At 43.1% G+C, this 21,929-nt stretch overlaps 1 protein-coding gene across 2 annotated transcripts in view; it reads right to left on the bottom strand.

Annotated features, from left to right (window-relative positions):
- stxbp1a (syntaxin binding protein 1a) overlaps nucleotides 1-21,929 on the bottom strand; it is a 166,009-nt gene that overhangs the window by 63,188 nt on the left and 80,892 nt on the right. For both annotated transcript variants that reach the window (XM_072239885.1, XM_072239886.1), the window contains exon 8: nucleotides 10,099-10,183. In XM_072239885.1, coding sequence (XP_072095986.1) covers nucleotides 10,099-10,183 — 85 coding nt within the window. The remainder of the gene's footprint in view (nucleotides 1-10,098; nucleotides 10,184-21,929) is intronic.

The raw sequence follows: 21,929 nt of genomic DNA, 5'->3' as shown, positions 1-21,929 counted from the left end.
CCATGGGAAATATCCTCTCCACATCCACTCTATCAAGAGCTTACACCATTCAATTAGATCAGCCCCCATTCTTCTGAATTCCAGTGAACAGAGGCCATTAAAGCCATTAACCCCATCATCCAAATCATTGACACATGAGGTAAAACCAATCTGTCCCAACACAGACATCTGAGGAACACCACTAGTCAGTAGCAGACAACCAGAAAAGGCTCCTTTTATTCCCACTCTTTGCCTCCTGCTAATCAGCCAATGTTATATCCATGCTAGAATCTTACTTGTAATACAATGGGCTCAAAGCTTGTTAAGAAGCCTCGTGTGACACCTTGTCAACGGCCTTCTGAAAATCCAAGTACGCAACATCAACTGATTCTCCTTTGTCTATCCTGCCTGTTATTTCTTCAAAGAATTCCAACAGATTTGTCAGGCAAGATTTTGCCTTGAGGAAACCATGCTGAATACAGCATATTTTATCAAGTGCTGTCAAGTACTCTGAGACCTCATCGTTAATAATCGACTCAAACATTTTCCCAACCACTGAGTTCAGACTAACTGGCCTATAGTTCCCTTTCATCTGCTTCCCTCCCTTGTTGAAGAGTGGAGTGACATTCCCAGTTTTCCAGTCTTTCCAGAATCTAGTGATTCTTGAAAGATCATTACTAATGACTCCATAATCTCTTCAGCCACCTCTTTCAGAACCCTGGGGTGTCCAACACCTGGTTAGGTAACTTATCTACTTTCAGACTTTTTAGTTTCCCAAGAACCTTCTCATTAGTTATGGTAACTTCACACAGCATGACTTTGAACTTCCAACATTCTGCTAGCGACATCCACAGCGAAGATTGATGCAAAATACTTATTCAGTTCATCTGCCATTTCCTTTTCCTCCATTACTACCTCTCCAGTGTAGTTTTCCTGTGGGCTGATATCTATTGTTGCCTCTCTTTTATAGCTTATGTACCTGAAGAAACTTTCGGTATCCTGTTTAATACTATTAGCTACATTTGTATTCCATCTTTACCTTCTTGGGACATTTTATAGTTGCCTTCTGTTGTTTTTTAAAAGTTTCCCAATCCTCTATCTTCCCACTAATTTTTGCTCTATTATACACCATTTCCATATAACATATAACCATATAACAAGTACAGCACAGAAACAGGTCATCTCGGCCCTTCTGGTCTCACCTAGTCCCAACGACCTGCACTCAGCCCATAACCCTCCATTCCTTTCCTGTCCATATATCTATCCAATTTAACTTTAAACGACAACATCGAACCTGCCTCAACCACTTCTGCTGGAAGCTCGTTCCACACAGCTACCACTCTCTGAGTAAAGAAGTTCCCCCTCATGTTACCCTTAAACTTTTGCCCTTTAAATCTCAGCTCATGTCCTCTTGTTTGAATCTCCCCCACTCTCAATGGAAAAAGCCTATCCACGTCAACTCTATCTATCCCCCTATAATTTTAAATACCTCTATCAGGTCCCCCCTCAACCTTCTACGCTCCAAAGAATAAAGACCCAACTTGTTCAACATTTCTATCCACATGAGATTCCACCTTCAGGGAACTATGCACCACTATTCCTAGGTCCCTCTGTTCTACTGCATTCTTCAATGCCCTACCATTTACCATGTGTATCCTATTTTGATTAGTCCTACCAAAATGTAGCACCTCACATTTATCAGCATTAAACTGCACCTGCCACCTTTCAGCCCACTCTTCTAACTGGCCTAAATCTCTCTGCAAGCTTTGAAAACCTACTTCATTATCCACAAATCCACCTACCTTAGTATCATCTGCATACCTTACTCATCCAATTTACCACCCCATCATCCAGATCATTAATATATATAACAAACAACATTGGACACAGTACAGATCCCCGAGGCACACCACTAGTCACCAGCCTCCAATCTGACAAACAGTTATCCACCACTACTCTCTGGCATCTCCCATCCAGCCACTGCTGAATCCATTTTACTACTTCAATATTAATACCTAACGATTGAACCATCCTAACTAACCTTCCGTGTGGAACCTTGTCAAAGGCCTTACTGAAGTCCATATAGACAACATCGATCACTTTACCCTCGTCAACTTTCCTAGTAACCTCTTCAAAAAATTCAATAAGATTTGTCAAACATGACCTTCCACGCACAAATCCATGTTGCCTGTTCTTAATCAGACCCTGTCTATCCAGATAATTATATATGCCATCTCTAAGAAGACTTTCCATCAATTTACCCACTACTGATGTCAAACTCACAGGTTGATAATTACCAGGTTTACTCTTAGAACCCTTTTTAAACAATGGAACAACATGAGCAATATGCCAATCCTCTGGCACCATCCCCGTTTCTAATAACATTTGAAATATTTCTGTCAGAGCCCCTGCTATTTCCACACTAACTTCCTTCAAAGTCCTAGGGAATATCCTGTCAGGACCCGGAGACTTATCCACTTTTCTATTCCTTAAAAGTGCCAGTACTTCCTCTTCTTTAATCATCATAGTTTCCATAACTATCCTACTTGTTTCCCTTACCTTACACAATTCAATATCCTTCTCCTTAGCGAATACCAAAGAAAAGAAACTGTTCAAAATCTCCCCCATCTCTTTTAGCTCCACACATAGCTGTACACTCTGATTTTCTAAGGGACCAATTTTATCCCTCACTATCCTTTTGCTATTAATATAACTGCAGAAACCCCCTGGATTTATTTTCACCTTACTTGCCAAAGCAACCTCATATCTTCTTTTAGCTTTTCTAATTTCTTTCTTAAGATTCTTTTTGCATTCTTTATATTTCTCGAGCACCTCATTTACTCCAAGCTGCCTATATTTATTGTAGATCTCTCTCTTTTTCCGAACCAAGTTTCCAATATCCCTTGAAAACTATGGCTCTCTCAAACTTTTAACCTTTCCTTTCAACCTAACAGGAACATAATGATTCTGTACCCTCAAAATTTCACCTTCAAATGACCTCCATTTCTCTATTAAATCCTTCCCATAAAACAAATTGTCCCAATCCACTCCTTCTAAATGCTTTCTCATCTCCTCAAAGTTAGCCTTTCTCCAATCAAAAATCTCAACCCTGGGTCCAGTCCTATCCTTCTCCATAATTATATTGAAACTAATGGCATTGTGATCACTGGACCCGAAGTGCTCCCCAACACATACCTCTGTCACCTGACCTATCTCATTGGCTTTCTTTGGCTTTTATATTGGCTTTGACTTCCCTTGATAGCCATGGTTGTGTCATCTTGCCTTTAAAATACTTCTTCCTCTTTGGGATGTATATACCCTGTGCCGTCCAAATTGCTTCCAGAAATTCCAGTCATTGCTGCTCTGACGTCATCCCTGCCAGTGTTCTTTTCCAATCAATTTTGGCCAACTCCTCTCTCATGCCTCTATAATTTCCTTTACTCTACTGTAATATTGATACATCTGACTTTAGCTACTCCCTCTCAAACTTCAGGATGAATTCGATCACATTCTCCTGAAGTTAGTTTACCTTAAGATCTCTAATCAATTCCATTTCATAGCACAGCACTCAATTCAGACTAGCTGCTCCCCTCGTGGGCTCAACCATGAGCTGCTGTAAAAAGCCATCTCGTAGGCATTCTAGAAATTTGCCCTCTTGGAATCCAGCACCAAATTGATTTCCCCAATCTACCTGCATATTGAAATCCCCCAGAACTTTTGTAACATTGCCCTTTTAGCATGCATTTTCTATCTCCTCCTGTAATTTGTAGACCACCTCTTTATTACTATTTGGGGGTCTGTATACAACTCCTATGAGGATCTTTTTACCCTTACAGCTCTTTCCACAATGATAAACACCTTCTGACCCTATGTCATGTCTTTCTAAAGATGTGAATTCATTTTTTACAGAGCAACACACCCCCTCTGCCTTCTTACCTGTCCTTTCAATACAATGTCTATCCCTGGACATTAAGCTCCCGGCTATAATCTTCTTTCAGCCACAATTCAGTGATGCCTACAATGCCAATCTGTAACAGTGCTACAAGTTAATCTACCTTATTCTGTATGCTGCACGTATTCAAATATAGCACCTTCAGTCCTGTATTCTTCGCGTGACAGTCACCCAGTTACCTGTCTCCCACAATCTAGGTGTGACCCTGCCTCCCTGCAGCTCCTATCACCTCCTCATTCTCCCATATGAGTCGAAGGCCATTGAGCTGCAGCTCCAGTTCCTTAATATGCTCTCTCAGGAGCTCCAGATCAGTGTACCTGGTGCAGATGTGTTTTTCTGGGAGACTGGAGTTCTCCCAGACTTCCCATATCCTCACACAGTACAAAACACTGCCCCCTGAGCCATTCTCATTAAACTACTATGCCCTAGCAGTTAAGGATGAACAAATAAGAACAGAAAGAGAGTAACTTATAAGATATTTTACCTATCCACCCAAGACTGATCTGCCTTAGCCTGATGAGCCCATGGTGGTGATGTAGAGTATATGTACTTGGATAATAAATTTAATTTGAACTTTGAATTTTGATGTTGTGACCTGGGGTTCTTCTAGCATAAAGTCATAGAAAAGTACAGCACAGAAACAAGCCCTTTGGTCCATCTAGTCCATACCAATTTAAACTGCCTATTCTCATCGACCTGCACCAGGACCATAGCTCTCCATACCCCAACCATCCTTTTTGCTATCCAAACTTATCTTTAAAGTTAAGATTGAGCTTGCATGCAGCACTTGTGTTGGCAGTTCGCTCCACAATCTCACAACCCCCTGAGTGAAGAAGTTTTGAATTGAATTGAATTGACTTTATTTCTTCATCCTTCACATACATGAGCAGTAAAAATCTTTACATTACGTCTCCATCCAAATGTGCAATGTTCAATCACAGTAATTTATAATAAAATAGAACAGTCAATGTCACATAGAAATGCCCTCAAATCAGTGTGAGTTAATCAGTATGATGGCCTGGTGGAAGAAGCTGTCCTGGAGCCTGTTGGTTCTGGCTTTTATGCTGCAGTACCATTTCCTGGATGGTAGCAGCTGGAATAGATTTTGTATGGGGTGACTTGGGTCCCCAGTGATCCTTTGGGCCCTTTTTTCACGCCTGTCTTTGTAAAAGTCCTGAATCATGGAAGTTCACAAATACAGATGCACTGGGCTGTCAAGGTTCCCCATAAGCTTTTCACTTTCACTCTTAATCCATGCCTCGGGTTGTAGTCCTACCCAACCTCCATGGAAAAAGCGTGCTTGCATTTATCCCATCGACACCACTCACAATTTTATATACCTCAAGTTCACTGTTTACAATCTCTTTGTGTTCCCTCACAACTTCTGAATCTTAATTAGGGTGCAGCACACTCTGTCCTTCATTCTAGTCATTTTTGTGCATTGTAAATAGCACTGATCCATAAGACCATAAGAACATAAGATATAGGAGCATAATTAGTCAATTTGGCCCATCGAGTCAGCTCTGCCATTTCATCATGGCTGATCTAGTTTTCCTCTCAGCCCCATTCAGCTGTCTTCTCCTCGTACCTCTTCATGCCCTGATCGATCAAGAATCTATAAACCTCTGCCTTAAACATACATAAAGTCTTGACCTCCACAGCTACCTGTGCCAACGAATTCCACAGATTCCCCACTCTCTGGAATTCTTCAAGGAAGTAACAAGCAGGGTGGACAAAGGAGAGGTAGTGGATGTCATTTACTTAGATTTTCAGAAATCACTTGATAAGGTGCCTCACATGAGGCTACTTCACAAGATGAAATCCTATGGTGTTACAGGAAAGATTCTGGCATGGATTGAAGAATGGCTAACAGGCAGGAGGCATAGTGGGGAAATAAAGATCCCTTTTCTGGTTGGCTGCCAGAACTAGTGGTGTTCCTCAGGGGTCAGTATTGGGAAAGCTCCTTTTCATATTGTTTATCAATGATTTAGATAGTGATTGGAATCCCAGCATCTGTAGATTTTCTCGTTTGTGATTAGATAGTGGAAATGATAGCTTTGTGGCAAAGCTTGCGGATGATATGAAGATAGGAGGAGAGGTAGGTAGTGCTGAGGAAGCAATGCAATTGCAGCAGGACATAGACAAATTGGAAGAATGGATAAAAAGTGACAGATGGAATACAGTGCTGGGAAATGTATGATAATGCATTTTGGTAAAAGGAACAATAGTGCAGACTATTACCTAAATGGGGAGAAAATTCAAACATCAGAGGTGCAGAGGGTCTCCTAGAAGGTTAATTCACAGGTTGAGTCTGTGGTAAGGAAGGTAAATTCATTGTTGGCATTTATTTCAAGAGGAATAGAATGTGGAAACAAGGAGATAATGCTGAAGCTTTATAAGACACTAGTCAGGCCACACTTGGAGTACTGTCAACAGTTTTAGGTCCCATATCTCAGAAAGGATGTGTTGTCATATTGATTGGCATCTGATTAGTTCCAATGGTTTAGACGGGGCAGAGTTTGTTAAATGTGTCCAGGACAGATTCCTGTCACAGTATGTTGACAGGCTGACTGGTGGAATGCCATACTAGATCTAGTATTTGGTAACGAACCAGGTCGGGTCACAGATTTCTCAGAGGGTGAGCATCTGGCGGACAGCGACCACCGCTCCCTGGCCTGCAGCATCATCATGGAAAAGGCTAGAATCAGAGAGGACAGGAAAATTTTTAATTGAGGAAGGGCAAATTATGAGGCTATAAGGCTAGAACTTGCGGGTGTGACTTGGGATGAAGTTTTTGCAGGGAACTGTACTATGGACATGTGGTCAATGTTTAGGGATCTCTTGCAGGATGTTAGGGATAAACTTGTCCCAGTGAGGAAAATAAAGAATGGTAGGGTGAAGGAACCATGGGTGACAAGTGAGGTGGAAAATCTAGTCAGGCGGAAGAAGGCAGCATACATGAGGTTTACGAGGCAAGGATCAGATAGGTCTATTGAGAAATATAGAGTAGCAAGAACAGAGCTTAAGAAAGGGCTGAGGAGAGCAAGAAGGGGGCATGAGAAGGCCTTGGCGAGTAGGATAAAGGAACACTCCAAGGCATTCTTCAATTTTGTGAAGAACAAAATGATGACAGAAGTGAAGGTAGGACTGATTAGAGATAAAGGTGGAAAGATGTGCCTGGAGGCTGTGGAAGTGAGCGAGGTCCTCAGTGAATACTTCCCTTCGGTATTCACCAATGAGAGGGAACTTAATGATGGTGAGGACAATATGAGTGAGGTTGATGTTCTGGACCATGTTGATATTAAGGGAGAGGAGGTGTTGGAGTTGTTAAAATACATTAGGACGGATAAGTCCCCGGGGCCTGATCCACGAGATGAGGGAAGAGGTTGCTGAGCCTCTGGCTAGGATCTTTATGGCCTCGTTGTCTACGGGAATGGTACCGGAGGATTGTAGGGAGGTGAATGGTGTCCCCTTGTTCAAAAAAGGTAGTAGGGATAGTCCGGGTAATTATAGACCAGTGAGCCTTACGTCTGTGGTGGGAAAGCTGTTGGAAAAGATTCTTAGAGATAGGTTCTATGGGTATTTAGAGAAACGGTCTGATCAGGGACAGTCAGCATGGCTTTGTGAAGGGCAGATCATGTCTAACAAGCCATATAGAGTTTTTTGAGGAGGTGACCAGGCATATAGATGAGGGTAGTGCAGTGGATGTGATCTGCATGGATTTTCTTCAGACATTTGACAAGGTTCCACATGGTAGGTTTATTCAGAAAGTCAGAAGGCATGGAATCCAGGGAAGTTTGGCCAGGTGGATTCAGAATTGGCTTGTCTGCACAAAGCAAAGGGTCGTGGTGGAGGGAGTACATTCGGATTGGAGGGTTGTGACTAGTGGTATCCCACACGGAATGGTTCTGGGACCTCTACTTTTCGTGATTTTTATTAACGACCTGGATGTAGGGGTAGAAGGGTGGGTTGGCAAGTTTGCAGACGACACAAAGGTTGGTAGTGTTGTGGATAGTGTAGAGGATTGTCAAAGATTGCAGAGAGACATTGATCGGATGCAGAAGTGGGCTGAGAAGTGGCAGATGGGGTTCAACCCGGAGAAGTGTGAGGTGGTACACTTTGGAAGGACAAACTCCAAGGCAGAGTACAAAGTAAATGGCAGGATACTTGGTAGTGTGGAGGAACAGAGGGATCTCGGGGTACATGTCCACAGATCCCTGAAAGTTGCCTCACAGGTAGATAGGGTAGTTAAGAAAGCTTAGGGGTGTTAGCTTTCATAAGTCGAGGGATAGAGTTTAAGAGTCACAAGGTAATGATGCAGCTCTATAAAACTCTGGTTAGACCACACTTGGAGTACTGTGTCCAGTTCTGGTCGCCTCACTATAGGAAGGATGTGGAAACATTGGAAAGGGTACAGAAGAGATTTACCAGGATGTTGCCTGGTTTAGAGAGTATGGATTATGATCAGAGATTATGGGAGCTAGGGCTTTACTCTCTGGAGAGAAGGAGGATGAGAGGAGACATGATAGAGATATACAAGATATTAAGAGGAATAGACAGAGTGGACAGCCAGCACCTCTTCCCCAGGACACCACTGCTGAATACAAGAGGACATGGCTTTAAGGTAAAGGGTGGGAAGTTCAAGGGGGATATTAGAGGAAGGTTTTTTACTCAGAGAGTGGTTGGTGCGTGGAATGCACCGCCTGAGTTAGTGCTGGAGGCAGATACACTAGTGAAGTTTAAGAGACTACTAGACAGGTATATGGAGGAATTTAAAGTGGGGGGTTATATGGGAGGCAGGGTTTAAGGGTCGGCACAACATTGTGCGCTGAAGGGCCTGTACCGTGCTGTACTAGTCTATGTTCTATGTTCATTGGAGAGAGTCCAGAGGAGGTTCGTGAGGATGATTCCAGGAATGAAGGGGTTGACAATAAAGTATGACTATGACTATGACAAGTGGGGAGCATTTAGCAGCTTTGGGCCCATACTCAGTTTAATTTAGAAGAATGTGGGGGGGATCACTTTGAAACCTACAGAATGCTGAAAGGACTAGGTAGGGTGGATGTGTAGAGGATGTTTCCTCTGGTGGGGGTATCCAGAACTGGAGAGCACAGCCTCAAAATTGAGGAGCGACCTTTCAGAATAGAAGTAAGGAGGATTGTTTTAGCCAAAGGGTGGTGAATCTCTGTTGCAGACTGCAAGTGAAGCCAAGTCCATGGCTATATTCAAAGTGGAAGTTGATAGATTCCTGACTGATTGGGGCATCAAGGGATATGGTGAGAATGCATGTGTATGGGGTTTAGTGGAATCCGGGATCAGCCATGATGAAATGGCGTAGTGGACTCGATGGGCTGAATGGCCAATTCTGCTCCTGAGTCTGACGACCACCATTAAGTACAGGCCCACTCATTCTTAAGAATCGCCTCTGGATCCTTTCCAATGCCAGCGTACCTTCCCTTGGATAGGGGGCCCAAAACTGCTAACAATTCTCCAAGTGAGGCCTTCCCAGTGCCTTCTAAAGCCTCAGTTATCCCTGTTGTTATAATCAAGATCTGTTGAAATCAATGATAACATTGCACTTGCCTTCCTTACTCGCAACACATACTGTAAGTTAACCAAGAGGGAAACCTGAATTAGGATTCCCAAGTCATTTTAAATTAAATTGCATCAATCTTAAATCTGTATAGACCTGCAAACATTTCTGCAAGTCTAGGTTGGGGGTGCGCAATGTTCAGAGAAACATAGAAAACCTACAGCACAATACAGGCTCTTCGGCCCACAAAGCTGTGCCGAACATGTCCTTACCTGAGAGATTACCTAAGGTTACATATAGCCCTCTATTTTTCTGAACTCCATATACCTGTCCAGGAGTCCCTTAAAAGACCCTATCATATCCGCCTCCACCACCATCACTGGCAGCCCATTCCACGCACTCACCACTCTCTGCATAAAAAAATTACCCCTGATATCTCCTCTGTTCTGATGATATTAATTATTTAAATATACTGCACATCTCTCTGTAAACTGTATAGATTGAATCAATCTACAGTGAATCAATCAATAGAACTTACTTATTTTGAAAATGAAAATGCATTTTGGGGTGCAGTAGATCAAATGACAAGATGGATATTAAAGCAGGGCAGTTTTTATCTGTATCAGTCACTTACCTCCCCCATTGTTGGATCGTCAGCTTTGTAAGCATCAAGTTTGTCTTGAACCAGTTGTGCAAGCATGGCATTTTCTTTGTAATCTCTGCAAAGGGAAAATAAAGCAATTTATTTGAAAAATACCACTGTTTAGAACAGCTTTCCATAAATACCTTAGCTTTTATATAAATTAAACAATGTAAAATCGCCATAGTATTATTCAATGTTGGTTCAGAAGAGATCAAAGGTAGAGAAGGTCACACCCTCTCATTCTCCTTTGCTCCAAAGAGAAATCCCAAGCTCACTCAACCTGTCCTCATAAGACAGGTTTTTTAATTAAGACAACAACCTGGTAAGTCTGTTCTGTACCCTCTCTAAAGCATCCACATCGTTCATGTAATGAGGGACCAGAAATGAACACAATACTCCAAGTGTGGTCTAAGCAGGGTTTATAGAACTGCAAAATTACCTTGTGGTTCTTGAACTCGGTCCAAGTTGGATGTAAAGTAGTTATTCATATTGGAGGCCAATGACCACCTGTGTGTCATAGGGATCAGTGTTGGGTCCCCTGCTGTCATCACCTACATTCACAGAATGGATGACAGACAGGGCAAGATTTACATGGTATTTGGTAAGGATCGGGGGAGTGTTGTAGAAGAGAGGGACCTAGTGCTACAGGTATATACTGTAATTCTCTGAAAATGGAGACATGGGTAGTCAGAGTGTGAAGAAAGCAATTGGCATGCTTACTTTCATAGGAAACTGAGGGGTGACTTTACAGAGGTTTATAAAATCATAGCTGCATTTAAGGGGAATGGTCACTGACCTTTCTCCCAGGCTAGGGGCATCTAAAGCTATTGATTCAAGGTGAGATGGAAAAATTTGCATGTAGTGATCATAATGCCATTAATTTCAAAGTAAATATAGAAAAAAATAGATCTGGCCCATGGGTTGAGATTCTAAATTGGAGACAGGCCAGTTTTGGTGGTATCAGAAAGGATCTGGCGAAAGTGGATTGGAACAGGCTGTTTTCTGACAAATGTGTACTTCGGAAGTGGGAGGCCTTCAAAAGTGACATTTTATGAGTATACATCTTGTATCTGCATGTCAGAGTAAAAGATAAAGATAACAGGTTTAGAGTACCTTGGCTTTCAGGAGATTTTGATACTTTGGTTAAGAAAACAAAAGGAGGTGCATAGCCGGTATCGGCAGGTAGGGTCAAATGGTGGCTAAAAGGGGGCATGAGGTTGCCCAAGCAAACAAGGTGAAGGAGAATCCTAAGGGATTTTACAGGTATGGCAAGAGCAAAGAGCAAAAGAGCAATCAAAAGGATTGCGAGGGACAAAATTGGCCCTCTGGAAGATCAGAATGGTAATCTATGCGTGAAGCCAAAAGAGTTGGGGGGAAGATCTTAAATGGATATTTTTTTGCTTCTGTACTTATTCAGGAGATGGACACAGAGTCTGTAGAAATCAGGCAAAGCAGCAGTGAGGTCATGGATCCCATACAGATTACAGAGGAGGAGCTGCTTGCAGTCCTGAGGCAAATTAAGGTGGATAAATCACTGGGACCTGACAAGGTGTTCCCTAGGACCACTTGGGAGGGAAGTGCAGAAATTGCAGGGGCCCTAGCAGAGATATTTAAATCATCCTTAGCGACAAGTGAGGTACCAAAGGATTGGACTACAGTTAATGCTGCTTCCCTGTTTAAGAAAGGCTCTAAAAATAAACCAGGAAATTATAGCAACACACACAAAATGCTGTAGGAACTCAGCAGGCCAGGCAGCGTCGATGGAAAAGAGTACGGTCGACATTTCAGGCTAACACCCTTCATCAGAAGTTATAGGCCAGTGAGCCCGACATCAGTAGTGGGAAAGTTATTGAAAGGAATGGATTTATGAGTATTTGGACAGACAAGTCTGATCAGAGATAGTCAGTATGGCTTCGTGCATAGTAGGTCATGTCTAACCAATCTTACAGTTTCTCAAGGAAGTTACTAGGAAAGTTGATGAGTGCAAGGCCATGGATGTTGTCTACATAGCCTTTAGCAAGGTACTTGACAAGATCTTCATGGGAGATTTGTCAAGATGGTGCAAGATGGAGGTAATATTTTGGATTAGACATTGCTTTATGGGAAAAGCCAAAGGGTGGTAATAGATAGTTGCCTCTCAGCCCGGAAGCTTGTGATCCACGGGGATCAGTGCTGGGTCCATTGTTTGTCATCTATATCAATGATATGGATGAAAATGTGGTTGACTAAGTCAGCAAATTTGGGGATGACACCACAATTGGCGGTGTAGTGGAAAGCTTGGAAGACTATCATGACTTGCAGCAGGATCTGGATCAGCTGGAAAAATGGGCTGAAAAATGGCAGATGCAATTTAATGCAGACAAGTGCGAGGTGTTGCACTTCAGTAGGACGAACCAGGGTAGGTCTTACACAGTGAACGGTAGGGCACTGAGGAGTGCTGTAGAACAAAGGGATCTGGGAATACAGATCCATAATTTATTGGAAGTCGTGGCACAGGTAGATAGGGTTGTAAAAAAATGCTTTTGGCACATTGACCTTCCTAAATCAAAGTACTGAGTACAGGAGATAGGTTGTCAGGTTAAACCTTATGTTATGTTGTATAATATATTGGTGAGGCCTAACTTGCAGTATTGTGTGCAGTTTGGTCATCTTCCTACAGGAAAAAATGTAAATAATGTTGAAAGAGTACAGAGAAAATTTACAAGAATGTTGCCAACTCTGGATGACCCAAGTTATCAAGAAAGATTGAATAGTTTCAGACTTTATTCCTTGGAACGCAGCAGACTGAAAGGAGATTTGATAGCGGTATACAAAATTATGAGGAGTATAGATATGTAGATGCAAGCAGGCTCTTTCCACTGAGGTTCTTGTTGACAACGGGAATGGTACCAGAGGATCGGAGGGAGGCGAATGTTGTCCCCTTGTTCAAAAAAGGTAGTAGGGATAGTCCGGGTAATTATAGACCAGTGAGCCTTACGTCTGTGGTGGGAAAGCTGTTGGAAAAGATTCTTAGAGATAGGATCTATGGGCATTTACAGGATCATTGTCTGATCAGGGACAGTCAGCATGGCTTTGTGAAGGGCAGTTCGTGTCTAACAAGCCTAATAAAGTTCTTTGAGGAGGTGACCAGGCATATAGATGAGGGTAGTGCAGTGGATGTGATCTACATGGATCTTAGTAAGGCGTTTGACAAGGTTCCACATGGTAAGCTTATTCAGAAAGTCAGAAGGCATGGGATCCAGGGAAGTTTGGCCAGGTGGATTCAGAATTGGCTTGTCTGCACAAAGCAGAGGGTCGTGGTGGAGGCAGTACATTCGGATTGGAGGGTTTTGACTAGTGGTATCTCACAAGGATCGGTTCTGGGACCTCTACTTTTCGTGATTTTTATTAACGACCTGGATGTGAGGGTAGAAGGGCGGGTTGGCAAGTTTGCAGATGACACAAAGGTTGGTGGTGTTGTGGATAGTGTAGAGGATTGTCGAAGATTGCAGAGAGACATTGATAGGATGCAGAAGTGGGCTGAGAAGTGACAGATGGAGTTCAACGCAGAGAAGTGTGAGGTGGTACACTTTGGAAGGACAAACTCCAAGGCAGAGTGGCAAGATGCTTGGTAGTGTGTAGGAGCAGAGATATCTGGGGATACATGTCCATAGATCCCTGAAAGTTGCCTCTCAGGTGGATAGGGTAGTTAAGAAAGCTTATGGGGTGTTAGCTTTCATAAGTCGAGGGATAGAGTTTAAGAGTCGCAATGTAATGATGCAGCTCTATAAAACTCTGGTTAGGCCACACTTGGAGTACTGTGTCCAGTTCTGGTTGCCTCACTATAGGAAGGATGTGGAAGCATTGGAAAGGGTATGGAGGAGATTTACCAGGATGTTGCCTGGTTTAGAGAGTGTGGATTAAGGGATTAAGGGAGCTAGGGCTTTACTCTTTGGAAAGAAGGAGGATGAAAGGAGACATTATAGAGGTATACGAGATATTAAGAGGAATAGATAGAGTGGATAGCCAGCACCTCTTCCCCAGGGCACCACTGCTCAGTACAAGAGGACATGGCTTTAAGGTAAAGGGTGGGAAGTTCAAAGCGGATATTAGAGGAAGGTGTTTTACTCAGAGAGTGGTTGGTGTGTGGAATGCACTGCCTGAGTCGGTGGTGGAGGCAGATACACTAGTGAAGTTTAAGAGACTACTGGACAGGTATATGGAGAAATTTAAGTTGAGGGGTTACATGGGAGGCAGGGTTTAAGGGTCGGCACAACATTGTGGGCCGAAGGGCTTGTACTGTGCTGTACTATTCTATGTTCTATGTTCTGTGGGACTACAACTAGAGGTCATGGGTTGAGGAGGAAAGGTGAAAACTTTAAGGGGAAACTTCCTCAGTCAGAGGGTGGTGAGAGTGTGGAATGAGCTGCCAGCACAAGTGGTGCACGTGAGTTCGATTTCAATGTCTAAGAGAAGCTTGGGTAGGTACATGGATGACAGGGTTATGGAGGGCTATGGTCTGGGTGCAAGTCGATGGGAGTAAGCAGTTTAAATGTTTCAGCATGGACTAGATGGGCCAAAGGGCCTATTTCTATGCTATACTTTTCTATGACTCTATGATTTAAAAGGGACCAAAAAAGAAATTCTTTCCACACAAATGGAGTTAAATATATGCAGAAGAAGGTGTATAGGTTGGAATAATCACAATATTTAACAGACATTTAGGCAGGTAGATGGATAGAAAAGGATGGTAGACATCTTGGTTAGCATGGACGAACGGGGCCCTGCTTATAACTCAATGACTCACTAGTGGCCGAATTCACTAGATTTCTGGATATTACATTAATTAAGTTATGAGAATGTAGGCTCTGAAACTGTGTTGTAATTGAAAATGAGGGGTGGTGCGATCATACTGAATGACAGAACGAGTTCAAATGGTAAATGGCTGACTCTTATCTTCTTATAAGGCATTACAGTAACCAAACAGAACTGTAAATTACACAGCAGGGATTTTGTTCAATGGCAAATCCTCTTAATGACTGTCTCTCTCTTCTGAGCAGCAACCCTTTCTGCAAACATCTGTGTAATATAGGTTAGATTTTACTGATCAGGACCACAGAGTGTTCAGTGTGTCCTCTATCACACCAGGACCCACTGTTGAAATGATAAAGAAAACAATGCAATCAGCTCTTGTGTTGCCAGCAGACATTTCTGACTAGCCGACATTCTGCTCAGGAACATCCATTCAACAAATGGCTCAGGGGTAAACCTTCAGGCTGGGGATGTGACCAAGAACTATAATGTGAGTGAAACACCCTTCCACATCTTCTGATCTTCTTCTTCTATATGGATTCATCTGAACTACTTCTCTTGATAATAGATTTACTTTGATTCTTGTGTAAAAACTGGATTTACCCATTTTTGATATATTGTGGTTTCCTTGAATAGTAAAACACTCACAAAGCTGGATCATCCTTCTGTAAGAAACAGTTGCTATGGTTTTCTGGTTTTAAGAAGCTTTGAACACTACCCTGCACTTTCCCAGAGGGCAGCTGCTGACTGCATTTACAGCTGTCATCCATTTCACAGCCTTCTCACTGAGGATGCGATCAACACCGTTAAAACAACTCTCCACGGCAGTGCAGCTGAGAGAAAACTGGGGTGGAGTGGCAGGGGATAAATCAAAAGAGGGCTGATATTGGGGCAGTACATGACAGCATTTCTGTGTCCTTTAACCCAGGAGGACCACAAACTATGGCAGAGAACAGCACCATCAGGGCAACAGACCAAAGTGCATGTTTACTGACGACAGAAGCTGACGTCTGTGCTCAGCACAGCAGCAACTGGAGTATAAGCACCGAAAAATCCGGGAGAGGATTTATAAAATATAAAATAAATTTATATCACAATGGAGACACTTTCAACATAATCATCTTGACTAAAGGGAGGTTAATAACAAAGGTAATCAATCAGAATCATTCAATCCATTTTCTGTTGGTGACATATAAACAAACATCGAAAATGTCAGCACCTGATATCAGCATCATGGAAAAATAGAAAAGCAAGGCCCTCTCCAACCTTCTGCTTCATGTGACTTCAAAGTTCAAAGTACATCTATCATCATGATATATATACCATATACAACCTTGAGATTCGTCTCCTTACAGGGAGTCACAAAACAAAGAAACCCAATAGAACTCATTAAAGAGAAGACTATTATACACCCGATGTGCAAAATATCTAAAATCATGTAAAGAATAAATTAAGGAAATAACATTCAGAACTTCAATTCACAAAAGCGAGTCCATAGCCAGGGAGCCAGAAATCAGTCTGAAATGAGTAAAGCTCACCAGGCAGTGAGCTGAACACCGGCACCGTCCCTGGCCTCCAGCACCGACATCAACACCCGGACCTTTTCAATCTGGCCCGACACTTGAATCGGCCAAACAGCAGATCATTCCTTGCCCTCAGATCCAGGTCCTACCGTTTCAACACACTCTCACATATGGGAACCACCACCTTGATTCAATCTGTACCCGATCTTTCCAATCTGGCCCAGTACTTAAATAGGTCAAACATCAGCTTGTTCTTCACTCTCAGGTCCAGGCCCCGCCACTTTATTCTGCCTCACCTTGGTTCTGCCACTTTGAATCAGCTACAAATCCACTCCAGTAATGGCGATACATTGGCTCAGTCCCCACTCTTGGGCACGGGCCTCGCTTCCTCAAAGTGGTCCATACAGGCCATGCAACCATCCTGCACCTTCAGTTCACACCGCAAAAAGCCAGGTCGTACAGGCAGTTCAAAAGTTCAGATCCGAAAGGGACTATTGATTGCAGTGATCATGTTGGACAAACTTCCTGGAGTTCTTTGAGGATATGACAAGCGCAGTAGATAAAGGTGAACAGATAGACCTTATTGGCTTGATTTCCAGAAGGCATTCAATAAGTTGCCACATAAAAGACTTATCCATAAGATAAAGATTCATAGAGTTGGGGGTGATGTATTCGCATGGGTAGAGGATTGGTTAACTAATAGAAAGCAGACAGTAGGGATACATGGGTGTTACTCTGGTTGGGAATCAGTGGTGAGCAGTGCAGACATCCCACCTCTCCCAGAAGGTCCGGGAGTCTCATGCATATTAATAGTGGCTCCCTGATGCCCGCAAATTATATACAATATCACAGAAATCAATTTTTTGAGAGCGAGCGAGCGAGAGAGAAAGAAAAAGAGAAAGCGCGAGAGCGACCACGAGAGAGAGCGAGAGCAAGTGAGAGCGCGTGAGCAAGAGATAGAGATAGAGAGATAGAGAGATAGAGAGATAGAGAGATAGAGAGATAGAGAGAGAGAGAGATAGAGAGATAGAGAGATAGAGAGATAGAGAGAGAGATAGAGAGAGAGAGAGAGAGATAGAGAGATAGAGAGATAGAGAGATAGAGAGATAGAGAGATAGAGAGATAGAGAGAGAGAGAGAGAGAGAGAGAGATAGAGAGATAGAGAGATAGAGAGATAGAGAGATAGAGATAGAGATAGAGATAGAGAGTGAGAGCGTGCCATGGAAGACTGTTCCAAAAAAAGAAAATATAAAACGTACATCACCCCAGACTACACTAAAGTGTACCCCTGCCTAATAGGGATCAAAAGTAATGATAGTGTTGCTTGCTGCGCTGTTTGCAACAGTGACTTTTCTATTGGGTTAAAATGTAAAAGACATGTTGAGGTCAGTTTAACAGGTGTCATTCGTTCATTGGCATAGCTAACGTTATTTAAACTAGCTGGCTGGCTGCTCTATTGCAAACATCCCACCTCTCCCAGAAGTTTCGGGAGTCTCCCGCAAATTGATGGTTCTACCTCCCTGAAATGAGTTTTTGCAGGGTGGGATGTCTGGCAGTGTGCTGCAGGGGTTGGAGCTGGGCCCACAAATGTTCATGATATACATTAACAATCTGGAAGAGGGAATCAAATGTAGTGTATCTAAGTTTGCTGATGTTACTAAATTGAGAGGAAAAGCAAATTGTGCAGTAGATACGGAGAGTCTTCAGAGAAATATAGACAGGTTAAGTGAGTGGGCAAGGGTTTGGCAGATGAAGTACAATGCTGGTAAATGAGAGGTCATCCACTTTGGAAGGAAAACTAAAAGAGCAGATTATTATTTAAATAGTAAAAAAAATTGCAGCATGTTGCTGTGCAGAGGGATTTGGGAGTGCTTGTGCATGAATCACAAAAAGTTGGTTTGCAGGTGCAGCAGGCTACCAAGAAGGCAAATGGAATCTGGCCTTCATTGCTGGAGGGAGTGAATTTAAAAGCAGGGTGGTTATGCTACAACTGCACAGGGTACTGCTGAGAAACAAGAGAAAATCTGCAGGTGCTGGAAATCTGAGCTATACACACAAAATCTGAAGGAACTCAGCAGGCCAGGCACCATCTATGGAAAAAAGTACAGTTGACATTTCAGCCCGAAACCCTTTGGCAGGGTACTGGTGAGGTCGCAGCTCTGGTCTCCTTACTTGAGGAAAGATATACTGGCTTTGGAGGCGGTGCAGATGAGGTTCACCATGTTTATTCCAGCGATGAGGGGGTTAGACTGTGAGAGATTGAGTTACTTGGAACTGTACTTGCTGGAATTCAGAAGGAGAGGGGATCTTATAGAAACATATAAAATCATGAAAGGGATAAATAAGATGGAGGCAGGAAAGTTGTTTCCATTGGTAGGTGAGTCTAGAACTAGGAAACATAGCCTCAAGATTCAGGGGAGTAGATTTAGGATGGAGATGAGAAGGAACTGCTTTTCCCAGACAGTGGTGAATCTGAGGAATTCTCTGCCCAATGAAGCAATGGAGGCTGCCTCAGTAAGTATATTTTAGACAAAGTTGGATAGAATTTTGCATTGTAGGAGAATTAAAGTTTATGGAGAAAAGCCAGGTGGATGGAAATGAGTTCATGGCCAGATCAGCCATTATTGAATGGTGGAGCAGGTTTGACAGGCCAGGTGGCCTACTCTTGCTCCCATTTCTTATGTTCTTACGTTTTCAAGAAAAAGCATCATTAATAAAGTAGTAGTTCTGTTTGCTGTCAGCAAGTCGCCATTGTGCTTCACCAGTGCCATCATAAACCGGACTTTAAAACACACACATCCACCTCTTTATGCACAACTCTGCAACCAAGCAAGGAGCTAATGAGTTCATTCTCCAGTGTTTCCCAGCAGCTACTCTCTCCAGTTAGTGGACATCACTAGCAAGACTGCTCTGAGACAGCGGTGAGGACCCACGTTCTCTGTCCTGATGGCACAACATTTATGGGGAAAATGTCTATAAGACCATAAGACAAAAGAGCAGAATTAGGCTATTTGACCCATCGATTCTGCTTCCCCATTCCATCATGGCTGATTTATTATTCCTTTCAACCTCATTCTCCTGCCGCACTCACAACACGCTGGAGGAACTCAGCAGGTCGGGCAGCATCCGTGGAAATGATGAGTTGACATTTCGGGCCGGAACTCTTCGTCAGGACTCAAACGTCGACTCATCGTTTCCACGGATGCTGCCCGACCTGCTGAGTTCCTCCAGCGTGTTGTGGGTGTTGCTTTGACCCCAGCTTCTGCAGATTATTTTGTACTTATCATTCTCCTGCCGTCTCTGACACCCTTACTAATCACGAACCTATCAAACTACGCTTTAAATTTACCCAGGATTTAAACCCTTGATAGTGAAGAAAAGGTAATTGTAATATGAAAAGAAGATGAGAGCGGTAGGTTGATAATCATGCTGTTTCTCTTGTGGATCTGTGGATCTCTGGACTGCCAGGCCAACAGTCCCAGCATTGGGCACTAATTAAAGTAGGAAAGTACTGCCACGGAGGTATCCTTTACATCTTCCCTCTCTCACCTTAAAACTCTACCCTCTAGTTTTAGTCACCTCCACACTAGGAAATAACAACTGCTATCTGCCTTATTTTGGCCTGTATGATCTTATAAACTTCCATTAGGTCACCAATTAGCCTCAAACAACAGGAATTCTGCAGATGCTGGAAATTCAAGCAACACACATCAAAGTTGCTGGTGAACACAGCAAGCCAGGCAGCATCTCTAGGAAGAGGTGCAGTCGATGTTTCAGGCCAAGAGCCTTCGTCAGGACTAACTGAAAGAAGAGATAGTAAGAGATTTGAAAGTGGGAGGGCGAGGGGGAGATCCAAAATGATAGGAGAAGACAGGAGGGGGAGGGATGGAGCCAAGAGCTGGAGAAGAGAGAGGATCATGGGATGGGAAGCCTGGGGAGAAAGAGAAGGGAGGAGGGGAGCCCGGAGGGTGGAGAGCAGGCAAGGAGTTATAGTGAGAGGGACAGAGGAAGAAAAAAAGAGGGAGAGAATAAAAAGGGGAAAAATAAAAAATATATTTAAAAAGATATTAAATAAATAAATAACCGATGGGGTTTGAAGGGGAGGAGGGGCATTAACAGAAGTTAGAGAAGTCAATGTTCATGCCGTCAGGTTGGAGCTACCCAGACGGAATATAAGGTGTTGTTCCTCCAACCTGAGTGTGGCTTCATCTTGACAGTGGTCACACATTTTAATTCTACGTCCCATTCCCATTCTGATATGTCTATCCACAGCCTCCAGCATTTTTTGTGTATGTTGCTTGCATTTGCAATGGTGTTGGGAGCCTCCGACTGTAAATCAGGAGAACACAAACCCTGTGAAAATGGTAGTCGGACCATATCACCTTGCAAATCACCAATGTCAGGCACCTCCAGCCCCAACTGTGAGCGAGTTTAGCCTTATCAGTCACTTATAGAGTTATAGAGAAATACAGCACAGAAACAGGTCCTCTGATCCACCTAGTCCATGCCAAAACCACTTAGACTGCCTACTCGCATCAACCTGCACCAGGACATAGCCCTCCATATCCCTACTATCCATGTACCTATCCAAACTTCTCTAAACTTCTCTGCAGCTATTTAAAATATACATTAATGATTTAGATGAAGAAATTAAAGTAACATTAGCAAATTTGCAGATGACACAAAGCTGGGTGGCAATGTGAGATGTGCAGAGGATGTTGAGATAATGCAGGATGATTTGGACAGGTTGGGTGAGTGAGCAGATGCAGTTTAATGTGGATAAATGTGAGGTTATTCACTTTGGTGGCAAGAACAGGAAGGCAGATTACTATTTGAATGGTGTCAAGTTAGGAAAAGGGGAAGTACAATGAGATCTATGTGTCCTTGTTCATCAGTCACTGAAAGTAAGCATGCAGGTACAGCAGGCAGTGAAGAAAGCTAATGGCATGTTGACCTTCATAACAAGGGAGGTTGAGTATAGGAGCAAAGAGGTCCTTCTGCAGTTGTACAGGGCCCTGGTGAGACCACACCTGGAGTATTGTGTACAGTTTTAGTCTCCAAATTTGAGGAAGGACATTCTTACTATTGAGAGAGTGCAGCGGAGGTTCATGAGGTTAATTCCCAGGATGGCGGGACTGTCATATGTTTTTTTTGGGTTGGAGCGACTGGGCTTGTATACACTGGAATTTAGAAGGATGAGAGGGGATCTGATTGAAGTATATAAGAATACTAAGGGATTGGACACGCTGGAGGCAGGAAACATTTTCCTGATGTTGGGGGAGTCCGGAACCAGCGGCCACAATTTGAGAATAAGGGGTAGGCCATTTAGAACGGAGTTGAGGAAAAACTTTTTCACCCAGAGAGTTGTGGATCTGTGGAATGCTCTGCCTCAGAAGGCAGTGGAGGCCAATTCTCTGGATGCTTTCAAGAACAAGTTAGATACAGCTGTTAATGATAGCGGAGTCAAGGGATATGGAGAGAAGACAGGAACGGGGTACTGATTGTGGA

Source organism: Mobula birostris, chromosome 22, assembly GCF_030028105.1.
Source record: "Mobula birostris isolate sMobBir1 chromosome 22, sMobBir1.hap1, whole genome shotgun sequence".
Taxonomy (NCBI): Eukaryota; Metazoa; Chordata; class Chondrichthyes; order Myliobatiformes; family Myliobatidae; genus Mobula; species Mobula birostris.
Note: the sequence above shows the minus strand (reverse complement) of the source record. Positions and strands in the feature narration are given on the sequence as shown.